Raw genomic sequence first — 21,833 nt, 5'->3', positions numbered from 1 at the left:
GTCAGTATACCACTCCCCAGACTGATGATCTGTTGGTTGTTGGCGATCGAAGGGCTTCTTGGATTGCCGCCAATCGTCTATAGCGCTGACATGCTCCAGTCGGCTTAGCCTCCGTCTAGTCTAATATAGTCTTAAACTCTGAGTCTTATTGTCTGATAGTACTAAGTAGCCCATGGGTCCTAGAAAGTCTCTATTGATCTTTATTTCTTTTTCTGAGCTTATTTCCCCCTGCCCAATTGCGAGTTGCCGAGCCGATCCCTCGTGCGGTCGCAAATGCTGTCCTCCAGACATCGTGCCTCAATTCGGCAACTCACTCGACAATCATAAATGAACCATACGAAGAAACGTCATCGGCGCCTCCAGAAACCATTTGCCGCCGAGTAGGAGCATGCCGGATGGCTCAGAGGCCTAGTGGACTGCCGAGACTCCACGTCGTGGCTGAAGGAGCCGAAAATAGAAAACCACACGGTCGCCCGGGCGATCGCCGGGGCCTCGATCATTGAACTTCGCCTCGATCTTGACTCCTATTCTTTCGCTCTGCTGGTTCTGGTATATTTGCAATCCCCAAAATTCCACCGACTCCGCTTCCTCCGCCGAATTCCATTTCAACGACCCCACAGTCTGTCACCCCGAGACTCCCGGAGTGGTGCATAACAAGAGCCTCAAGGCTGACGTCTCAGAGCCAAGGCCCACCCGCCTGCGCGTCCCTCTGACTTGCTGGGCCTCGATTGCCCCGTTCCGTCTCGTTTCCTCTCACAACCCTTCACCTCTTCTTGCCCGACGAGACTTCCGGTTGACTCTGATTCGAAACCCCTGGCGTGCGACTCAGTTCCTCTCTAAGACCTTGTTTGTTTTCCCTGCTCGACTCTCGGAGGGGTTGAACTACCCTTGCAGCCTGCGTCTGCGCTTCTGTTCGTTGTTTTTTTTTATTTGATCGACTGCTTCATACGTTCACCATCGCCATGATACGATTTCCGCGACCGACAGGTGGTAACCTGGGGAGGACCAAGAATATTATCCATTTCGTCCAGGGCTTCATCATCTTCCTGGCATGGGCGATGACGATCGGTATCTGGACGAAGGGCGATGGCATCGACGGCCGGACCGTCTGGTACTGGGTCCTGGTGAGTCTCAATTCCGACTTCCCCCTTGCCCTTGAGGCTCCACGTCTTCCGGGGTGAGCCCTGCCGCTGACCGATTCGGGATATAGTGCTGGATCAGTGTCCCCGCGCTTGTTTACCTGGCCGCCGTGCCCATGTGGCCCCGAACCCGCCGTTTCGGAAACGTCTACGCCTTCGCTACAGTCGACATCCTCTATGCTGTTTTCTGGTTCAGTGCTTGGGTGTGTCTCGCCTCCTATGTGGCTCAAGGCAAGAGCATCGGCAAGTCAAGTAGCAGCAGCTCGGACAGCTCTAGTAGCTCCAGTAGCTCCAGCAGCTCAGATTCATCCAGCAAGATCCGCCGCGCGAGCGATTCCGATAGCAGCAGCAAGAAGGGCTGCGCCAACTGGGCCTATGGCAGCGAGACCAAGTGCAACCTGAGCACCGCCACCACCATCATCGGTGTTGTGATATTGTATGCGCAGACCCCTCCCTTCCCGCTCCAATTTCTGAGGCAAACCAGAAGGAACCGAGAAGACTAACAACCCCACCACCTTGAACAGCTTGCTCTTCGCCGTCACCGCTTGGATGTCTTTCCAAAATGTGATGCACTTCCGTCGCACCGGTACTCTTCCTGACGCCGTCTCCGATCCAACCTTCGCCGCCCAGTCCAAGGCCGCCTTCTCCTCCAACCCGGCCCATGACTTTGAGGAAGATGAGGAGGACTTCCGCTCCAGCCGTGCCGGCATGGGGGCCTCGTCTCGTAATGACGGGGACGAGGACTACGCCTTGCTCCAGCAGAGCGAGGTGGATGACATCAGCAACGCTCACTCGCAGTCTGCTATGCATGGTGCTTACGACCCGACAGCATCAACCCAAGGAAGCGTCCTCCACGACTATAACAGCACTACTGGCTACGGGGGTGCGCACGGGCAACATTACGGCGCCCCGTCCGAATACGGCTCTTCGATGAGCGGATACGGGCGGTAGATAGAATCGCATGGCGACGAGTAGGGTGGAGAACGGGATACTGTGTGTGGAAATGGTAGGGAAAAGGTGGAAGCAAATGAACGCTGGCAACGAATACCCCCCAAAAATCATCGGGTTTATCTCTCATTTTTCTTTTGCGCCCTGGACATGACCACTGAAGCGGTGTTGGTTGGCGTATACTTGTGTTTCTCTGTTTTGGTGTTGATTTCTTCTGCACGGGTTTGGCCCTTGGTTTATCTTTCTGCTGCCTGTGCTTCGACGGGTCCTTTAGAGACGACTGTTGTCTGTTGATCTACTTCTATCATGATCTAAAGATTGAATGTTAAAATGCATCTTCGAGAGATTGCATGTACATCTAGAACTCTCCTTCTTTTGCGATTTCTCGATAGTCTCTCGCCTTTGCCTTGAAATGCCGACACTTGTACTTCCGTGTCGAGCCTGGCTGTCAACTGTGACAATTCTGCCACCGCCTTCCGGGCATCTGGACAGCTTGCGATCTCCCCGGACGACGATCTCCGAATTCCTGGATTTTGCAAGCATATTCAGTCCAGGACTTCGTGCGAAAAGTATATTCATTGGAAAGTGGTTCCCTTGCTATCTACTTTCGGTATGTTTTATTTCTCTCCTGTTCGCCTCTCCGCCTCCTTTCTCTCAAACCGTCAACAATCCATATGGACTTCCGCCCATCCACACCGAGTCCGCGGCATAAGCTAATAACAACACTAGGCCCTTTCTTCCAAACCAACAACTCGGTCCCTTCAAGAGCCACCCCTCGGAGCGCTCTTCAAAATTCACAATGGCCAGCGAAATCGACATCTTCAATGAATACCCTCTCCACCTAGACCCCGCCTCCAAGGCGCTCTCTCTCCTCCCCTCCACCAGCCAAACACCCGCCCAAGCCGCCGCCATCACCACCGAATTGCAAGAACTCAACCTCCTCCACCGCAACCTCATCAGTCTCGACCCGCCCAACATTCCCCCGGCCCCGCTTCCCGTGAACCCCAAGCGCAGCGCCCAGATCACCAAACTTCGCGACAGCGGCAACGCCGCCTACCGCAAGTCCAACTACACTGAGGCTGTGCGCCTCTACACCTACGCTATCGAGATGGGCCTCTCCCGCCCGGGCTGGGAACCTGTCACCCTGGCCCGCGAGGAGCTGGCCGGCTTGTTTGGGAACCGCGCGCAGGCGCAGATGGGCCTGCAGGCGTGGCCGGAGGGCTTGGTCGATGCCAAGGCGAGCGTGGACTCGAAACCCGTGGGGAACGTCAAGGCGTGGTGGCGCCTCGCTAAGTGTCTGGCAGAGATGAACCGGTATGCGGAGGCGCGGACGTTTTTATTGAAGGGGTTGGAGATTGAGGGGCGGACGTCGGATGGTGGGAAAGAATTGTTGCAATTACTGGAGGAGGTCGATGCTGCCCTGGAGCGGTCGTGACCGGGCAAGTTGGAATGTTCTTTTCTTGATGATAGTGAAGGGCGTTGAATCATCCGATGTGGGGCTCTTTGTTATGAGCTCTATTCTCAATTCTGTTCTTCCTGTTTCTGTTTCTTTTTTTTTTTGGCATGCTGGCTAGCGGTTGGTCTCTATACCACTAGCCAGACTCGAGGATTCCCTTTTCTTGTTTCTGGCGTTCTTTGGGCGAACACATGCTTTCTCCAGTATATGCATTTAGGGTTGTACAGCTACGGCTCAATTGATTGGTTTCCCAATCTGCATCCTCTTTTATTTTATCTGATTCTTCCTACCCTATTAAATACTCTTTACCCAGCAAGCTACTGTGAATGCATGATTCTACTCTCAATCAAGTGTTTGCTGCATCTTATCTGTGTGATATATATTTTCGCAAAGCATGCGAGAAATTGATCAATCCTGATACCCAAACTGCAATCCGAACCCAGCAAAAAATATCATCAGCTCTTTTAACACTAAATAAAACCCAACTCTCTTTCCTCCTAAACATTCTCAATTACCATGATGAACAGACACAATTGAATTTGCATACGTTCAAGATTAGGACAAAAAAGAATTGGCAAAAAGGTAACTCCGATAGGGGGAATCGAACCCCCGGCTGCCGTGTGAGAGACGGCGATGTTAGCCACTACACCATATCGGACTGTGCTTGTGAAATACTCGATCTAGTTTAGATTCATAGGTTTGGGTTTAGCGTTACCTATCTTTGTGCGTTGCCGTGCGTGGCTTTATAGAACCACCCTCCCCCTCCGACTCGATTGTCCACTACTGTTTCTTCGTCTACTCCTAGCGTGCCTGTTGTTGTCTGTGCTCCGCTGAGGCATTCTTGCTATTGAACTGGATCACTGAGCTCCGACCGCCCCTGCAGATTACGCCGCTGTCGCCGCTGTCGCCGCTGTCGCCGCTTTCGCTCGTTTAGCCCGGCCCTTCCGTAGCTCCTATTATTATGCTCGAACTACGGCAGTTTTCCTCCGGGGCTACTTTATCGAGCGACAGATCGTTCTTCTTGCCTTTTTAAATGGCTATCTCAAGAGGCCACTTGAAAATATGGGTTGTATAGTATTTGCTCCTGAGCGTCTTGGGAGCTGGCCCTGCCTGATAGTATAATATCGTATGCCTAGCACCTGATTCGCTCTGCTCGTTTAATATTCTTAATACCTTCTCCTTATATAAATCTAGAATTAATCGCTTTTTTGCGTAGTAAATCTTCAACTTATGTCTTGTGTATAGTGAGGAAGTGGATATCTTCAAACTTTGATTCGAGAACTCAAGTTTTAGATTAGAGAGATATTATCTCGGAATAGAATAGAGAAATCTAGTCTTAGGGCCGATAAAGAAGCGAAAGTCTATACCTTAGAAAGAGAAGCTGCTAGCAACCGTTCGAATACTTCTATTCTTGATAATATTTAGCTAGCTAGACGGTTGTAGTAGCAGAACTTTCCCTAGCGGCTTGATTATTACCTAAAAGCGTATTTCGCCTATAAAGCCACAAGATAGCCCATATTATAGGTCTCACCCTACGCTCTGAAATATGAGATGATTAGCAAGTAGTTTACAATATGAAGCGCCTGAGGGTGGCTACGCCCTTGCAAGTCCTTACCCCCCACCCCCGCGCTAACGCTCTTGAGGCCTCAGAGCTAGTCATTCATTTTGCTAGAAGTCTGATTCAACTCTTAGACCAGCTAAGAATAGAACCTTATGCCATAGAGCTGACTGCTGGCTAGCTATATAAAGGGCACCACCTCCCCCCTTCTCCCCTAGCTGCTTATTTTCCTATTCATACCTATATTGCAGACCCCAGACCTTACATCAAGTTATTCTGACATTTGTAGCGTCTCATGGGAGCTGCATGACATGCGGAGGATGGTTCTCTGAGATGCCTATAAAGATTGTTGTCTTTCGAGGACCATTTTGACATTTGCGTCGGAATGAAGCCTTCAACTAGTAAGCCTTCAATCAAATATGTACTAAATACTACCACTAGTAATAGTAGATCGAATTAAAATGGCTGGGATACGTGGGGTCCTACGTAGGGCCGGTGACTAGTAGCCTTCGGGTGAAGCCAAGATAAGCTCTCATGTACATAATTTCTCGCACCTTAGATAGAAGTTAACTTTGTAATATCACTCACGCAAGTGCTCTTTATCGTTCATCAACCTATGATCCCTGTGAGCTTTGTAACTAGAGTGCCTAGCATAGTTGGTGTCGTGTATATTTTCCGAGAAGTGCATGTTGATAAGTATCGAAACTGGTTCGAGAGAGGTCAAGTGATAATAGAAGGTCTGTAAACGGATAGGGAAACATTGAAAGAGGAACAGAAGTATATCAACCTGGAAAGTTCCCGCAACTCGTGATGTTCGGGATTCGAGGTGGGCTTCTTGTAGGTCAGAACAGATCTACGGACGATGCGAATGAGAGCTTAAACTTGTATGGGAGGATTCTTCATCAAACGGCAAAAAGAGCCATCGTTTGGATGCAACATTCCAACGATTAAATAAATTCAAACACACGGAAAGGAGAGACCAAGAGCTGGAGTCAAAAGAAACAACGATTGCTAGTGACCCTCTATAATAAAATTTGTAGCTTCACATCGAGGTCTTCCATCCACATCTTTAGAGTCCATACTTTGCAAGGCCCCAGTCTTTCAAGCTAGAAGAGCGCACTGTCCTGATGTCGATTGAATTTCTAGACATTGAAGCTACCATGTATTCTTCTAGGTCAATGCTCGCAAGCAATAAATTATCTTCCCACGGCTAAACAAGTTCGACCAACACAAACAGCCTTCAGAGACGATTTTCTTAGGCCTAGTCAAACTCTCCTAGAGGATTCAATCTTGTTTTCCAGCTTATCGATCCGTTTCGATAACATGTGAAGCTGTCGTAGGCTAGTGTGAGCTATTGCCAGTCAAAGCGATATCAGAATTCCTGAAACTACCTAGGTACAACATACCTCAATTACATGGTATATGACAAGAATGGATAGTAGAATGAAGGTCAATGGCTCCAGAATTTGCCAGGCATCCATTTTGACAGAGTGGAAATTGAATGTGTATGAAATTCTGAGCTTGAAGAGATTTCTGGCGAGCTATAGAAGGTAGAAGGATGTAGTTGCCGATATGAAATTTGCCTTTTGAGAATGAGAGATGAAGTCATTAGAATGAGGGTACTCTTGCAATTGAAATTTTCCTTGTGAGCGATACTGGCCCGAGTCCATTTATAGAAGGAGCGGTACAGACTAGAGAGCGGCATCACTATTATGGATCGGACCTGGTAGCCAAGCCTCGTACTATGTGCAATTCTAGTATATGGAAAAGGAAAGTTTCGACTTCCGAGGTTCTTATTAAAACCTTTCAAGGGGTGACGTGACGTTTTGTCATAAATTTGAAAAATTTTAAATACGCCTATTAACATAGGGTTATGCCACATGGATAAGGCCTCTGTTGCATATTGTCTATTGATTTTGTTGGTGTGAACTTCACATGTTTCCCCTGGGAGTCAGGGATACAATATATCGAGAATAAGACCATAGTATATCTATAAGTATTTGGCCAAACTAACGGGCCTTTATTTACTTGATACTTAACTGGAGATAGGCAGGTGACTAGACTCTTAATAGAACTACTACCAATACATAACACGCTAGCTTATAATTCGAACGTATTCTAGGGTGGGAGCCAAATTAGAAGGTCGAAGTTCCTTCGAATAATCGGCGATATTCGAAACTATGTATTTAACCAACGAATTATTCGTGAATCGTTTAAAGATCCCAGAATATATCTAGTCAACAGTAGTAAGGGTATCAATAGCCCTTCTATCCAAGATAGCGTCGGGTCTACTACTATCAACACCTTCACCACCACCAATATCTTCTTCTAGTATTAAGCAATCACCACCTAGACCTATATTGGGTCTAGTGAAGAATCAAAGAAGATTAAGTGGTATCAAGAAGAAGATCCTAAACCAAGGCGGTAACAGGATCTTAACCGGTTATTCCATCATAATAAAATCGCTATAGAGAATCTTTATATATGTAACAAATAAAGCTCTCCGCAAGATTGGGGAAGCTCACCAACTACTACAACGCCCAATTAATAAGCGCCAGGTCAAAATACCGCTTAATAAAACAGACGTCCTCTCTATTAGAGATTGTAAACCGTTATGTTAATAAAAGAAACGAGAAGGAAGCAGAGGCAGAGAGGAAGCGGGCAAGGAAGCAGTGGAAGAACGCGTATAGAACATCACCACCACTAGGCCCTAAATAGAATCAAGATATAGCACTAGATTGAGCGGAGGAAGCATGCCAAGCAGGTGATATTCTCTTTATAGATATTACTGAAATTCATTGATACACAGTGGGACTAAAAGAAATGCTGTGTTGCTGTGTGGCGCAGTCACAACCTGGAAGGGTTGGGATGGGGGGAGGGGGGGGGGGGGGGGGGGGGGGTGTAAGGTACTAATATATGCGGGCATTAATTACGAGTTTTTGTGATAAGTTTGGACTGATTTTGGGTTGGTTCATATGGCGCAACACTGTTCTCCTCTTTATTGACTTTTTTCTGCACACCGGCATTGGCATAGCTCTTGCTTCCGCCGGAGGAAGCGCCTACATAGTCATTACGCCACAAATTTAGCTGCAAGGTCAATAGAGATGTTGGTTAATTGCTTGATTGATCGCGTAGCTGCTTAGCAGTTAGGGCTCACCTAGGTGAAATGGCCACGATTTTGGCTCGAAAATGCTACGAGAAATTGAGGCCATTTCACCGTCATCCCGAATTATCGAATTCTGATGTGAAAGAAAGACTGGCTCGGTTTTCAATTAACTTTACTTTGGGCGCCCGGTGCCCGAACAGTGCGTGCATGTAGATAGTACGCGCTCTTCCCCACCTCCAGATCCAACAGGACCCAAATTCCTTTGCGTTTCCTTCCCCGCTCTTGCAATTGAATCATTTTAACTGTTGACCAGAATCGTCAAAATCTCTGCCACCCCTTTTTCTTCAGCGCGAGCGGTCTGTTCCAAGATTATACGACCCTTGATAGGGTTAGCGTGATGTATTCATATCGGCACCGTGCGTGGTCCTAAACTGGCCGCATCCGGATGCATGCGATGTCAGCACAATAGAAGTTGTGACGTCAGCATAGGGCGGCATAGGGCGGGAACTCGAAGGATAGACAGAGACTCTTATCAACCTCAAAAATACAGTCCATGATCTGCTAGCAGCTCAGGCTTTGTCATAAAACCAGTAAGTTTACCATGCAGGTCACAATTATACCAGCAAGCACAAACACAGGTGCAGCGACCATAAGGTCGTTACTCTCTAAACCCGTTCAAATCCGTGGGGTCTACAGGGATCTTTCTAAAGTCCCAGCTACATTTCTTGCGCAGCCCAACTTTTCTGCCATCGAGGGTGATATTTCAAAAAAAGGCTCGTTTAGCCTTAAGGAATCTGATGCTATTCTAGCTATTATGCCTCCAGTCTTCGACGGTCAAGATCCAGTTCAACAGGCAGAAAGAGCATCATTGAACATCAAAACTGCAATCGAAATGGCTGGTGATATTAAAAAGGTTGTTCTGCTCAGCAGTGTCGGAGCTGAATTTAGCGAGGGTGTTGTATGTATCATTGAATCCCATGCACCCTACTCCTGCTGACATCGAGTACAGGGTGAAATCAAGACAAATAACAGATCAGAGGAAGTATTTCGTGGTACTGAAGTCGAACACCTTGTTTTTGTTCGATGCTCCTATTTCATGGAGAATTGGACTATCAACCTCGACCCTCTAAGAGGCCCAGATCCATACTTCTTCTCAACAATTACGCCCACAGACTATGAAATACCAATGGTCTCCATATCCGACGTCGGAGCTACTCTTGCAGAACAGCTTCTTGATTCAAAGCCACCTCCAGAAAAACCATACATAGTCGAGTTGCATGGTCCTCGGAGATATAGCCCACTTGACGCGCGAGCAGCATTCACCCGAGCTCTTGGAAAGAAAGTTGAGTTGCAGGCCATCGAAAGGGACCATCTTCACCAGTTCTACGCGCAATGTTTCCCTCCCAGCATTGTGGATTATTGGGTTGAAATGGCGGAAAGTATACTCCCAGAGGGCAAATTGGGAACAAAGTATTTGCAACAGGCACGTGCTCCTGTTATTTATGGGCATACTGACCTGGCAACTGTCATTGAGGAGAATTGCAGAGAATTCTCAGAAAGTGCTAAGTAGTAGTATGTAGTCAAGTGTAAAGATCAAGTTGTATAACTAGTGTATATCAGTATGATTATATTGTGTGACAGGTAAATCTCCAGCTTGTAGACTAGTCTGGTTAATATATTGGTTCTGATATACGGTAGCCAAAGACTTAGTCTCTGCCAATCAGCTAGGATTTCAAGCTTTTCACTCTCCTTGAGAATCAAAATCTGTTTCCCAATTGGGAAGGTCTGCTCAACGTGGTGGTATGTGGTGGTTTGATAGTTGATCCACTGATCCGATCGGCCTTTTCCTGCGTAATCAGATCCAGATCTGAGCTTCATGATTCTCTCTCTAGTCTAACTTAGAGCGGAAAAGTCATTCGATGCTTATCTCACACCCTCATGGCTAGGCTCATTCTTTTTTCTTAATGAGCTCACGCCTTATTCTGCGAAATCTTGATGCTATGCTATTGCCCGCCAAAGTCGGAATTCCTAACTTCTATCTATTTATGGAAGAAGTCTTCAACATATGTAAATGGCGATTTTGGCATTCTGCAAAGTGGATGGCGTTCATGTTGCCTGTGTTCCAACTTCATGGATCCGGACGCCTGGGAATCCAAATCGCTGCTCTGGTGTATTCAAGTGTTGAACCACATCCGCATTTTATCCGCGAAGTGTCGGAGTTGGATTACAATCCACAGAGGATGCCTGTCATAGTGGAACTCGTCAATACCGAAATATAATTTTACGTATGATTGTGTGGCGGCGGCAGTTGATCTTGTCGCTGGGATTGCGCTTCGGGGCTCGCATGCCGAGCCCCGACCACGACGAAGCAACATCCCCTCAACCATAATGAACCAGATGAATGATTACCCAGCCATCATTCGACCCCTCCCATTGCAAAAATCTCATCTCTGTTATCATCTACCCTAATCTTCCTTTCACTGCAGTATGCAGAAGACCCGGAAGCGCCCCCGTCGCAGCCCCGAAGCCGACTCCACACCTGCTTGCAATCAATGCCGGTCGCGCAAGGTCAGTCCTCTCTAGATGTAAGAATGAATCACGTCGTAATCCCGCGCACTTCAGATTCGATGCGATCGCAACCGGCCAGAATGCTCCGCGTGTTGCAAAGCTGGCGTCCTCTGTGACTTTTCTGCCTCGTTCAAAAGGACCAACCCCGCCAAACAACTGTGAGATTTCAATCAATCGCAGTATTTTTGTACAGCATAGAGCTGAGAAAGGGATCTTCCAATATCAGATTACATGACTTCTCGTCCGTCCTCAATCGGTTAGATGATGTGGACCGGTCGCTGGCGCATTTGTCGCAGCAAGTCGAGTCCTTGGCAGCAAATCGCACCCAGGCCGCATTGCCGCTTACTTTGTCCACTACTGATGATCAGAATGGCCCGGAGATAGGCAGAGATGAACGACCATCCACGGATGTGACCTCGAATTCGTTTCTTTTGAGCGAGGGGTATGGCGAGCGTCTGTATGGCTACCCCGCTGCATTGTGCCTGTTTCGCGCCTCCCAGAAGCTGCTGGCAGCAGGCTTGAATGCCAAATCCCCGCCATTGCATGGTCCGCTAGCAGAGAGTTTGACCAATACCGCCTTACGGCCCTCGCTGATGCGACATTGCGAGAAGTTTCCTTTTCAAAAGAGGTGTACCGAACAGCCGATTACCGCTGACCAAGGACCCATCACGTCGCCTCCGCAGGATGTCGTGTATTCTATACTAGATCGCTTCATGAACCACGTCAACCTCCATGTCCCCGTATTCGAGGCTGATATACTATATGACACCATTCCGGATTGTTATCAATCCAATGGTCCGCCCGTTCAGGCAGCATGGATGGTGTGTTTAAACTGTATCGTCTTGCTGACCTTGCATCTTGACGCCGGTGTGGTCCGACGATCTGGCATCCAGGTGAATGCCTGGAGCAAGCATTCCGAAGTAATTGACGACTCCTTGAAAAACTGTCATCGTGCCTTGGCAGACTTGGATGCTTTGCTACAGCCTACTATTGTCAACATTCAGGCGCTCATCATGCTGGTAAGAAATAGGACCTTATAGGTCAGTTACGAATAGTCGAGTTAACAATTACAGGCATTAGTGGCGCGAGAATTCTTTATTAACACGATATTCGAGAAGGTCTGTTCTGCAGCCTGTAAACTAGCACAATCTATGGGTCTCCACCGATCCGTTGGGATAGTGGATGATAGGGCGCTGGAAGCCCGCCAGCGACTCTTCTGGATCGTGTACAGCATGGATAAAACCCGTGTCTTCCTCGGTGGACATCCTCCCGATCTGTATCTGTTTAATACGGAGTTCCAACCCCGCCTGTCCGCCCCGGAGATGTCTGTCGAGTCACAACTCCGCTCCGCCGCGGCACATATAATGACTGTCTGGGAGGAAATCTACATTGGATTATACTCGGTGAGAGCAGTCAGAATGGGGGCAGAACATAGACATAACCAGGTGGATCGGCTGGACCATCTATGTGACAAGTACCTACCTCTGGTTCCATCGCAGGTATCCCGCGACCCCGGTCTGCGCCTGATGCAACTAGAGATCACTTACTGCTATCATGTCAGCAAAATTCTGATTCACCGCTGTCATCGGACGACAGAGGAGTGGCAGACAACCCATGAACATGCCGTGTTCGCTCTTCAGACCATCACTGATGTTTTCGAGGGGCCTGTGACACCAGGCAGCTGCGTGGTCCTGAGCCGGTAAATGCTTTCACATTTGTCACATCCCTCTCTGTTAGAAGCTGACCAATTTATGGTAGAATTTTCCAGAACTACCCGCTCGTTGCCTTTCATGACCTTTGTGTGCGATACCTGGCTGGAGACGGCTCGGACGATGTAGCGGCTATAGTCCCGCGGCTGATCAACGTCCGCCGCCAGTTAAGCTCCTTAGCACATCAAGACATACGAAGTGCATATATCACGAAACTACATCTAGGCGTTGCTTGGTGCATCGACTTAATAAGCATGATTACCAACTCGAATCAGACCTTGGAGCTAACAGCATGCCTGTTGACCCCGTCGACCAGTACCGATATGGGGGATTCTTGTCCATCTGCGTCGGCCGAGCATGACTCTAAAACTTACTGGCTGGGTGCTGGTAATACGCTGACCCAGGAGCAAGCAGCTATTTTCGAGACATTTGATTCACCTGATTTCTTCTTTGACCAGGCACTTTTTGAAGCTCTGCTCCCAGAAGGACATTTCACGACGTAGATAGCGAAGTTTGTGATGAGGCAATCTGATAAATAGTCTATTTATCACAGCCGAGGAATACTATTGTGCAAACTATATAGTATATTGAAAACGATAAGCTAGCTCGTTTAGCTGGATATTATATGATGTCTTGTATATAATGACAATAATAGGACCACTTATCACCTGCCGTAGGCCAAGCACCGGGATCCTTATATTGTTCAAAAACTGGTCACCTCGCCTACAACTGGGAGCTTGCCCGAGCCTGGTGCTTTCTATCTCCAGTGGCAATCCTTATTGGGTTTTGTGCAGTTCCCTCAGGCGCGATTTTTCAGGTTTTGTTGGCTGTCATGCGCGACCACATGCGGATCTTCTGCCCAAACAGATAAAAAATGACTGGCACTGGGATCATAGCGACAGACAGGAATGCCAAAAGACTGGTCGCCCAAGGAAAACCTAGCCGACTGTACATAGAATTGGCGAAGAGAGGAAAACCCGCCCCGAAGCAGCTTCTGACGACTGTATTCGCGGATATTGCGCTGTTTGCATATATCAGGTATACATCGACGATATATTTCAGACCCGAGATAAAGATGGCAAACATGGATGCCGACACCAACGCTGGCGCGATGATCTCCGCGCCCCATTGGATGCTAGGGCTACTTGTCCATGCGAACCAGAACAATCCGATAGGGAGCCCAACTGCGCCCACCATCATCGGAGGAAGACGTCGCTCCGGTATCACCTTTCCAGGGGTCGAAGCAACCTGGCGCGCGAATATTGTCATCGACCAAGTAACCATGCCGGCCAGGCCCAGGAGGATACCGACGAAGAGACTCAGGAAAGAGAGAGAGCCAATCTGGGGCTCCCACCCACGTTGCTCTACAAATGAGATGGGAAATCCCTCAAAGAAGAGAAATAGCAATCCGTAGAGAAAGCTCATATATAGGGTGACTAGCATCATAATGGGTTCCGTCGCAAGGAGAGCTGCACGAAGAGTGAGTATGTTTCATGAAAATGATTTAAGGGAGTCACAGGTCGTGAAGGACTTACTCCACGGGCGCACCAAATATAATTGCGCGAAGGACTTGAACGTTGTCTCGCCTTCCTCTTCCATCTTACTATGAAGTGCCCAATTTTTGGTTTGGAATCGTAGTCGTGCTGCCTTGGCAGTCAGCAGCGTGGGTGCATACGTCTCGGGCAAGCTCGCCAGCGCGAAGATGGAGAAGCTATAGGCGGCGATAATCATGATCCACATGGTCCATCGCCAGCCTAGATGGCTCTGTGTGATAAAGTTGCCGATAATAGGCCCAATGACAGGACCCACAAAGGCTGTGGCCACGAAGCAGTCTAGCGATATACCACGACTGACGGCGGTATTCCACACGTCTGTCAAAGCTCCTCCGGTCACCGCCATTGACGACGCTCCAAAAGCGCCACCGAAGAAACGTGATATCAGAATGGTATAGAAGTTTTCCGCTACTGCGATCGGAATACAGAAAGTCGAGAATAGTACGACTCCACTGAGTATAGGCCATCGCCTCCCGTACTTCTCAGACAACGGGCCGAATATCAGAGGACCGGTGACAAACCCCTATACGTGGATGAGGTCGAAGTTCAGCTTGAATATTCATGTAAAGAGATGAAGATACATCAATCCAAGGTTGGCATACCATCAAAAACATGGTGGTGGTCGTCAGAATGGCTACCTCGGAGCCAATGCGAAATTCCTTTTCCAACGATGTAAGAGCGCCACTCATGATGCTGGATCCGATGTTGACAATCAATGGTAAAACAACAAGCACCAAACTGACGAATAATTTGTACCGGGGAGACCAATTATGGGGGTTGTCCTGGTCATCTGGCCCATCCCATTCTACCACCCATGTCGGCTGGGGAGGATCAGTGCCCAGCTCGGTGTCGGGCATTGTGTCGACCTTCTCTGTACTCTTTTGCGACATATTGAGGTGGAATATGAAACATGAGTCGGGCTTCCAGGTACCTTCGCGCCTATATGTAAACAACCTGCGGAGCTCGGCTGCCGCACCCCGATGGAAATTCGCAGAGCAGGCAAATCGTCCAACCAAATACCTTCAAACCTTCTCCCCTGCAAAATTCTTTTTCTCAATATTTATTGATCGGTTATTAAGTGAGTGGGGGATATTATCTGTTACTCTGTTGTCCAAACTATGACTAGGAAGAAGATTCTAAAGTTTTGCAGGACTTTCAGGCTCATGAACCCCAGTGTATGTGCGCAAGCCAAGGGGAATTGGCAATAGTCTGAATCAGGAGCAGCAAACTGTCAGTTGTCGGTAGAACAAAATATTTGGCATACAGAGATACAGAAAGGATCGGCGAATTATCGACATTCTAAAATTGATATCTATAGTTGAACTCGAATTTAAGCGGCCAGAACCTCCGCCAGAATGGGACTGCCAGTCAACCGATGGACATCCTGAATGTACTCCGAGCTCAATGAGAATGGCTTGCCCGTGATGTTGGGAATCCACTTCCCAATCAGCCGTTGAGGGTTAACATCGCCGTTCTGGATTCGTTCCTCCAAAAAACTGCGGTAGGAAGGCACACCGGTACGTAGATGCGCCGAATGGAATGGCACGTCGATACCCTGTAGCGGTATCGTGGCTGTACCGCGTTGGAGAGTGATGGGACTGGCCAGCTGTTGGGATTCGGCAATACTCCGCAAGACGACGCCGAGACCTTCCCTTGATTGAGCGTTTTCCTCCACCTGCCGAGAAATGGATGCGCCATTTGGAGCCTTCGCGATGTAATCGAGGGTGGCCCCCAAGGCATGGAGGTTATCCAGCTGTCGGGACGGCATTAATACCTCGAACATTAAACTCGAATAGTACTTGGCTCACCGTTCCTGCGCAGACATATTGTTCACCTTCCACATTGAAGTTAACAATTTCCAGAAGTGTACCAGTTGTCGTCGTGATCATCTCCACCAGATTTTTCAAGACCTGTTCCGTAAAGACTAATAGTGACAAATTAGCAAAATTAAAACTCATTATGCAAGAACTACGCCCTTAACCTACAATTTCCGACGCGTGCGGGATTCACAGCAACCATGGAGAATTTGGTGTGTCCCTGGGAATCGCGTTCGATGGCCAATTGCATCGCGAGTCCTCGATAAAACACTACCTGGAGCAGATCCTCGAAGCGCATGAACTCAGCAAAGGATGACAGAGCGCCGTATTCTCCCAGTGAATGGCCGGCAAAGCCTGCACCCTCCTGGATGACCCCGCGATGCTTCAAGTCGGCCATGGCTGCCTGTTCGAGTAACACAATGATTGGCTGTGCGAATTGGGTGGAAAATAGCAAGCCTCGGGGATCTGAAAACGTGTATGACTTGCTCTCACTCGTCAAATCTTTGATGATAGGCTCTTTGACAACTGATCCATCTATACGGTATGTGTCTATTGTCATCGCCATATAGTTGGATCGTATCTTTCTGCCACGTTGACCTCGGAAGTACACCGTAATTGACCTAGGATTATTTTGAACAAGATCCAAAACTGACCACCCTGTGTTGCAGATGAATATAGTCAGAAAAGGTGAGAATGGAGTGTCAGAACCAGTTGTATACTTCTGACTTACCAAATTTGTCGAGCAAAAACCGATTCGCGTTGTCCCAGACCTTCCTTGCTGCCGGACTGGACCTGTATGACTCCATTCCCATACCAATGGACTGACTGCCTTGTCCAGTGAAGATGTAGACTGTGGGAGCCTGTTCCACTTCTGCCTCTGCGTGAAGGACCTGGTCCTGTGTTCGAGAGTTGACCACTGTGACGGTCAACAGAAGTCTTCCTTCAATAAGACCGAGCTGGACCACCTGTACATCCAGTTGATCGCCTGGTAAGACCATTCCGACGAATGAGCAAGACCATCGTCGGAACCGCCGGGAATCTCCATCTGCTACAGACTGTTCGACTAGAGACCGAACAGCGGCAGAAGTATACATGCCGTGGGTAATTGTACCTGGTAGCTCTGCATACTCCGCAAACAGTCCAGAGATATGAATTGGGTTGAAATCCTTGGAAAATTGACTGTAAGTCTCATTAGATAGAGGGATTTGCACGGCCTGTGCGGTGTTGAATAATTGCACGGGTTCCTTCAACATCTTGCGCTCAGCCACCGGCACTCCTTTGCGGTGCAAGAAGTCGAGTACGGGGTTTCCCTTGCAGTCAACAGCTTGGTAGAAAACTCGTCCAAATTCCTCTTTTTCGCCGTTCCATGCTTTGAGAAACACTGATCCACTGATTTTCAACCGCTCGATTGCCTGTTTGCTCCTCCAGGAAGTGGAGGTTGTAAGGTAGAAGGATAGTGTCCTCCCAACCAAATTAAGTTTGGGTGCATCCAACGAGAGCCAAGGCCTCGATCGTAGAACCTGTTCCTCCACACTTGTTGATATTGTGATCTCAATTTCAGGCTCAACAATGTTTTCAAAGCAGGCATCGAAATCAGAGTAGATGCCCTGCATGAAGAAGGAGGACGTGAGCGTTGCAACAGGGAGCCCGTTTCTCTCAATGCTTGCTTTGACCACCAACGACTTTCCCGTATTTTCAATATTTATACTCTGAATTTGAGAGCTAGACTGCAGAATATCACCCAATTGGAATGGCTTTGCTGATGGACAGTATTCGATGGAGTTACTGCGATGTACCAGTCGAAGGAGATCACCACTGATAGCGGGTATCAGAAGAGGCTTGACAAGCGCCTCCCAAGCAACAACAATTGCAACGTCCAAGGGAATAGCATTGTCTTCACTGATGTGAATATGAAGGAAGCCTAAAGCCTCACATAGCTCGTGAATCAAATCATGAGTCAGAGTGATGGGTGGTCCGGTGAATGTCGCATCGGGAGAGCTGGTATCCATTTCATAGCCGAGCCATAGATTGCTGTAAAACAATTTGATGCGAGCCTCTCTTTCATTAGTAAGCTCCTCCAGAGCTGTAGATAAACCGGTTGATATGTGTCTATACTGGATGGTCAAGGTAGCTGGCCCGGCCGTGAAGTTGCTCGGCTGGTATAGATGAAGGCTGATGATGTTGTCGACATCGGATCGGTGCAATACAGCGAGCGTATGTACATCTTTAGAATCCCTTAACACAACCTGCTGTAATCTATGATCCAGTTTGAGGGTCTCTCCTGGTTTCAAGTTGAAGATTTTCTGGAAAGGATTTTTTTGCGAACCCCGTCGCGAATAATATGAGGCTCACGCACCAGATCATGGATCCATCCAAACGAATTGGCAGCGAAAACATCCAACCAATTCGTGGTGTCACCTGGAAGAGCACAGAAGGACTGTGTACAAACAGTACTCTCATCAGCATAGTCCGGTGGGCCAAGCGAGAGCGGGGATGTAGAAGCAGGGTCCTCAGTCTTCGGGATGCGGGTCAAGTCATTCGCATAACCTTCAAGAAGCAAAGTGCTTATATGAAAGTCTGAGATGTTCTTCAAGATCTCATGTGCAGACTCATCTTGGTCGACAGAATGTCTAACTGCGACTGGACCCTGCAAAACACAGACTCGCTCAACGTCTTGATCGACAACCGCTTCAAGGTCTTCCGACTGCCAGAGTGAGTCTTTCTTGAACCAATACTCGAAATTCTCATCGAGAATGGGGATGAAATTAACAGGTTTCTGGCCTCGGGCCTTGCATCTCTGAACGAAGAAAGTTGCGTCATCTGGATGTAGTTGTCGATCGTTGCTCTTCGTGAAATGTGATGTGAATAACTCAAGAAAGCCTTTAGGGTCCTCCAGTGCATCGATGTTGAAGGAGGAGCCAGGATGAGTAGAAGCTCTACTCAGAGCGCGCAGAGCAAAATCGTGGACCAGACGCATGTATGAGCTATGGATCCAACGCTTCTGGTGGCTGACGTACATCAACTGGATCATTCTCCTCAAAACCGCCGTGTACGTCATGTCAATAAGATCAATTGGATCACCAGTCGCGTCTCGTCCAAACCATGGCTTTGCGTAGTCTCTATTGAGTCGAGATATGATGTATTCTTTCCTTCTGTTGAGCTCCTCGACCATTTTGGGGCGTGAAAGAGCAAAGACAGTCTGGTCGAGCTCAGCCCAGAGAGACACACCGCGATTAGCAATTTTGTGGATCGGCTGTCCCATTTCAGATCTAACTGTTATCACACCTCCTGCACTCCCACTGTAAGTTCGCTCCCAACCACTGTCTTCCACACCTGGTGTGTCACAGATGAGCTTTTTAACCTGTGGGCTCGTGTGAGCTTCTCGGCAGACCATAAGGCGACTACCCAGCAAAACTCCGTCGAAAGGCATCTCAGGATACCCAAAGTGCCTGGACCAAGTCCCTGAGATATACGGATATGTGTCCTCTCCAGCCCCAAAGCCACTTCCAGCAATGAGAAATATGTTTTTTCTCTTCCGGCATTCATGATATGTGGACAGAATGGGGGCGTGGAAGTCCTCGAACGAGTGATGGCCACCACCTCGCCCTCCAGTCCACTGAAGAATGATCGGAAATTCCGGGCGATCATCTGCAATTTCCAGCACGGCCATGATGGCATTGACAGAACCAGGTTTGAAAGAGATATGTTTCAAACCGATATCGTCAATATATCCCCGGGCAACGCTGAGAGAGGGAACACCGGCACCAATTGTGATCCCATCGACGGGGATGCCCTGGTGAATTAGCTTGCGAACTAAACGCGTCTGCCATGCTATGGCCTCTGGATTGACATAAATGAGATTCACAGTGATTCCACGCCCGGGAGAAATCTCGGAAGCAAGGGTTCTTATTGCATTCTCCATAGCGCTATCCGAGTAGTAGCCACCACCTGCCAGTTCAGCGTAGTATCCGGCATTCATCACTGCCGCGACAAAGTCCCATGGAGCTGTAGTCGGTGTCATACCGGCAACGAGCACCGGAGGAACTCGCAGCAGATGACTGAGCTTTGTGTGGAGGGCCAGTGTCCCATCGCGAGTCCGAAGTAATTGCGGTGCGTACTCTTTGCCCCAAGGAAGCTCATGGGATGGCAAAATCGATGAAAAGAGTTCTGCTTTTGATCCAGTGTCGCTACTAACCACGTCAGTCTCACTTCCGCATATAATGCGTTGACCATAACCCTGACGATTCTGTTTCACCAGCTCCCCCAGGCGTCCCAGGCCAAATACCACAAAGTGTGAAGTTTCAGGGTGAGACAGCACCCTAGGAAAGTCAGCAAAGCCAGTAGTGATGGCATCGACGAGAGACTCTATGATAGAGACATGTCCTCCCGAAGTGATCACTTCGCCAGTGGTTGTGTGTAGCAGGGGAATGTTTGCCTCACAAGCAGTAAAGGTCTTGTCGTGCAGCCTTTCCTTGATCTTCGAGGCCGCTTGGCTCAGATAAGGCGTATGAAAAGGGGCGCTAATAGGGAGAAATTGGTACGAGACAACAGGTTTTCGTTGGCTGAATGGGATCCTGGTTTGGTCTTCATCGGGTGAAACGACTACGTCTCGAAGAAATTTGCAAAGACCACAGAGAGAGGCCCGGGGACCCGCGACCACAAAATTAGACCTTGAGTTGGCCAGAGCGATATGAACCTGGCTGTTAAGCGGAAGGTGGGTGTTGCACTGTCGCAGAATATCGTCCAAGGCAATTTGCTCGAACCCTCTGACAGATAGCATCGGCGACGGCTGACCTTCTCCGCTCGTCACAGAGTCTTGAAGTGTATCAACCGAAATAAAAGAAGAAGGTGCATGCAGGTGACTTTCGAATCCAATCCAGAATAGTATCTCCACCGCAAGACAAGCGTTCGCGTAGAATGAGTCCCATGAGCTTGACTTGGAAACCGCTGCTGCCACCACGATCCCTTGCGAATGCCCTGATACTCCATGGAAAGATGCAGCCACTTCGCCAGGAGTTTTATTCAAGATCTGGCAAGTCACGCAGTAATGGGCTAGGTCGAGGAGCCCAATAATGGGAAAGCTCACAGGGGCTGAACCCAGGAAAGCATCGTCGGGGAGCTCTCCATTATCAGTGAGCCAGCTCTGTAGATTGATCATTCGACCCGCGAAGAACTGTTTCGTATCGGGGTGTTGACATAGCGATGTGAGTAGCGGGGTGACTCTGACAATCAGACGCCTCAAAAGATAGCGATAAGTTGTACTCAATGTTCGTAACTCCTTTACGCAGGAGGCGTTGGCCGGGCCCTGGCCTCCAAACACGACCAGAAGTTTGGAGATACCAACATGTGCGGATTGGAAGAGAGCGCTCTTTGCCGGCTTAGGAGTGCTCGATGTATATTCCACGGCCGAGAAATAATCTCCCAACGCTTGCCTTCTAGCAGCTAAGGGATCTGATGTTCCAGCAACCATGCTGTGAATATCAAAGCAAGCCATGAACTGTTCTTCAAAAGCCCGAAGGATTGTATTAGTTGTGTCGATGGAGGTGCATTGGTCCATCAAGTACCGCAAGAACCGTAGAGCTAGAGTGACTCTTGATAGGGGAACGGTATGTTCATCCTCGCCAACTGCTCGTCTCGACAGCTCCTCCAAGAAATGGATTTTGTAGGGATGAAGTATGGAAGCAACATGGGTATTTATGGGAAATGACACCACAGTCTCCCCGTATTGCAGGGAGAAAATGATTTGGGAGAACTCTATACTTGCGGGTGTGCACTCTCCAGAGGATTGAGATTGATCATTGGTTCCCCGCAGTGAAGTCATGATTGTGTTATGTCAAAAGCGCATTGAAGCCAGACAAAAGGTGAAGAACATCAAATAATAAAAAAGAAAAAACTTGGTTTGTGAAATATGGAGAGGAGTCCTGTGTAGCTTCACGATATAAGACGATAACCGGTAAGGTACACAGTTATCGCTACTCG

At 48.5% G+C, this 21,833-nt stretch overlaps 6 protein-coding genes across 6 annotated transcripts; 4 read left to right on the top strand and 2 right to left on the bottom strand.

The window, feature by feature from the left end:
* Positions 1-962: 962 nt before the first annotated feature.
* On the top strand, positions 963-2,090 carry N7462_003421 (uncharacterized protein; the record flags this gene model as incomplete). The annotated part of the gene is made up of 3 exons (XM_057075147.1): positions 963-1,124; positions 1,211-1,575; positions 1,664-2,090. 3 exons carry the CDS (start codon positions 963-965, stop codon positions 2,088-2,090), a joined length of 954 nt encoding a protein of 317 aa, XP_056934652.1.
* A 796-nt stretch (positions 2,091-2,886) lies between these two features.
* N7462_003420 (uncharacterized protein) lies at positions 2,887-3,522 on the top strand (the record flags this gene model as incomplete). Its single annotated transcript, XM_057075146.1, has 1 exon — positions 2,887-3,522. One exon carries the CDS (start codon positions 2,887-2,889, stop codon positions 3,520-3,522), a length of 636 nt encoding a protein of 211 aa, XP_056934651.1.
* Positions 3,523-8,808: 5,286 nt separating this feature from the next.
* On the top strand, positions 8,809-9,777 carry N7462_003419 (uncharacterized protein; the record flags this gene model as incomplete). The annotated part of the gene is made up of 2 exons (XM_057075145.1): positions 8,809-9,165; positions 9,217-9,777. 2 exons carry the CDS (start codon positions 8,809-8,811, stop codon positions 9,775-9,777), a joined length of 918 nt encoding a protein of 305 aa, XP_056934650.1.
* Positions 9,778-10,759: 982 nt separating this feature from the next.
* N7462_003418 (fungal specific transcription factor domain-containing protein) lies at positions 10,760-12,987 on the top strand (the record flags this gene model as incomplete). Its single annotated transcript, XM_057075144.1, has 4 exons — positions 10,760-10,775; positions 10,956-11,794; positions 11,849-12,474; positions 12,534-12,987. The coding sequence occupies 4 exons, from the start codon at positions 10,760-10,762 to the stop codon at positions 12,985-12,987; spliced, it is 1,935 nt and encodes a 644-aa protein (XP_056934649.1).
* A 310-nt stretch (positions 12,988-13,297) lies between these two features.
* Positions 13,298-14,927, bottom strand: N7462_003417 (MFS transporter; the record flags this gene model as incomplete). The annotated part of the gene is made up of 3 exons (XM_057075143.1): positions 13,298-13,953; positions 14,020-14,560; positions 14,640-14,927. The coding sequence occupies 3 exons, from the start codon at positions 14,925-14,927 to the stop codon at positions 13,298-13,300; spliced, it is 1,485 nt and encodes a 494-aa protein (XP_056934648.1).
* A 440-nt stretch (positions 14,928-15,367) lies between these two features.
* Positions 15,368-21,675, bottom strand: N7462_003416 (fatty acid synthase subunit beta; the record flags this gene model as incomplete). The annotated part of the gene is made up of 5 exons (XM_057075142.1): positions 15,368-15,790; positions 15,846-15,961; positions 16,023-16,388; positions 16,585-18,103; positions 18,211-21,675. 5 exons carry the CDS (start codon positions 21,673-21,675, stop codon positions 15,368-15,370), a joined length of 5,889 nt encoding a protein of 1,962 aa, XP_056934647.1.
* Between the last annotated feature and the right edge of the window lie 158 nt (positions 21,676-21,833).

This window comes from Penicillium macrosclerotiorum (genome assembly GCF_028827735.1).
Source record: "Penicillium macrosclerotiorum strain IBT 26536 chromosome Unknown utg000003l_segment0_segment0, whole genome shotgun sequence".
NCBI lineage: Eukaryota > Fungi > Ascomycota > Eurotiomycetes > Eurotiales > Aspergillaceae > Penicillium > Penicillium macrosclerotiorum.
This window is presented reverse-complemented; position numbering and strand designations above follow the sequence as displayed.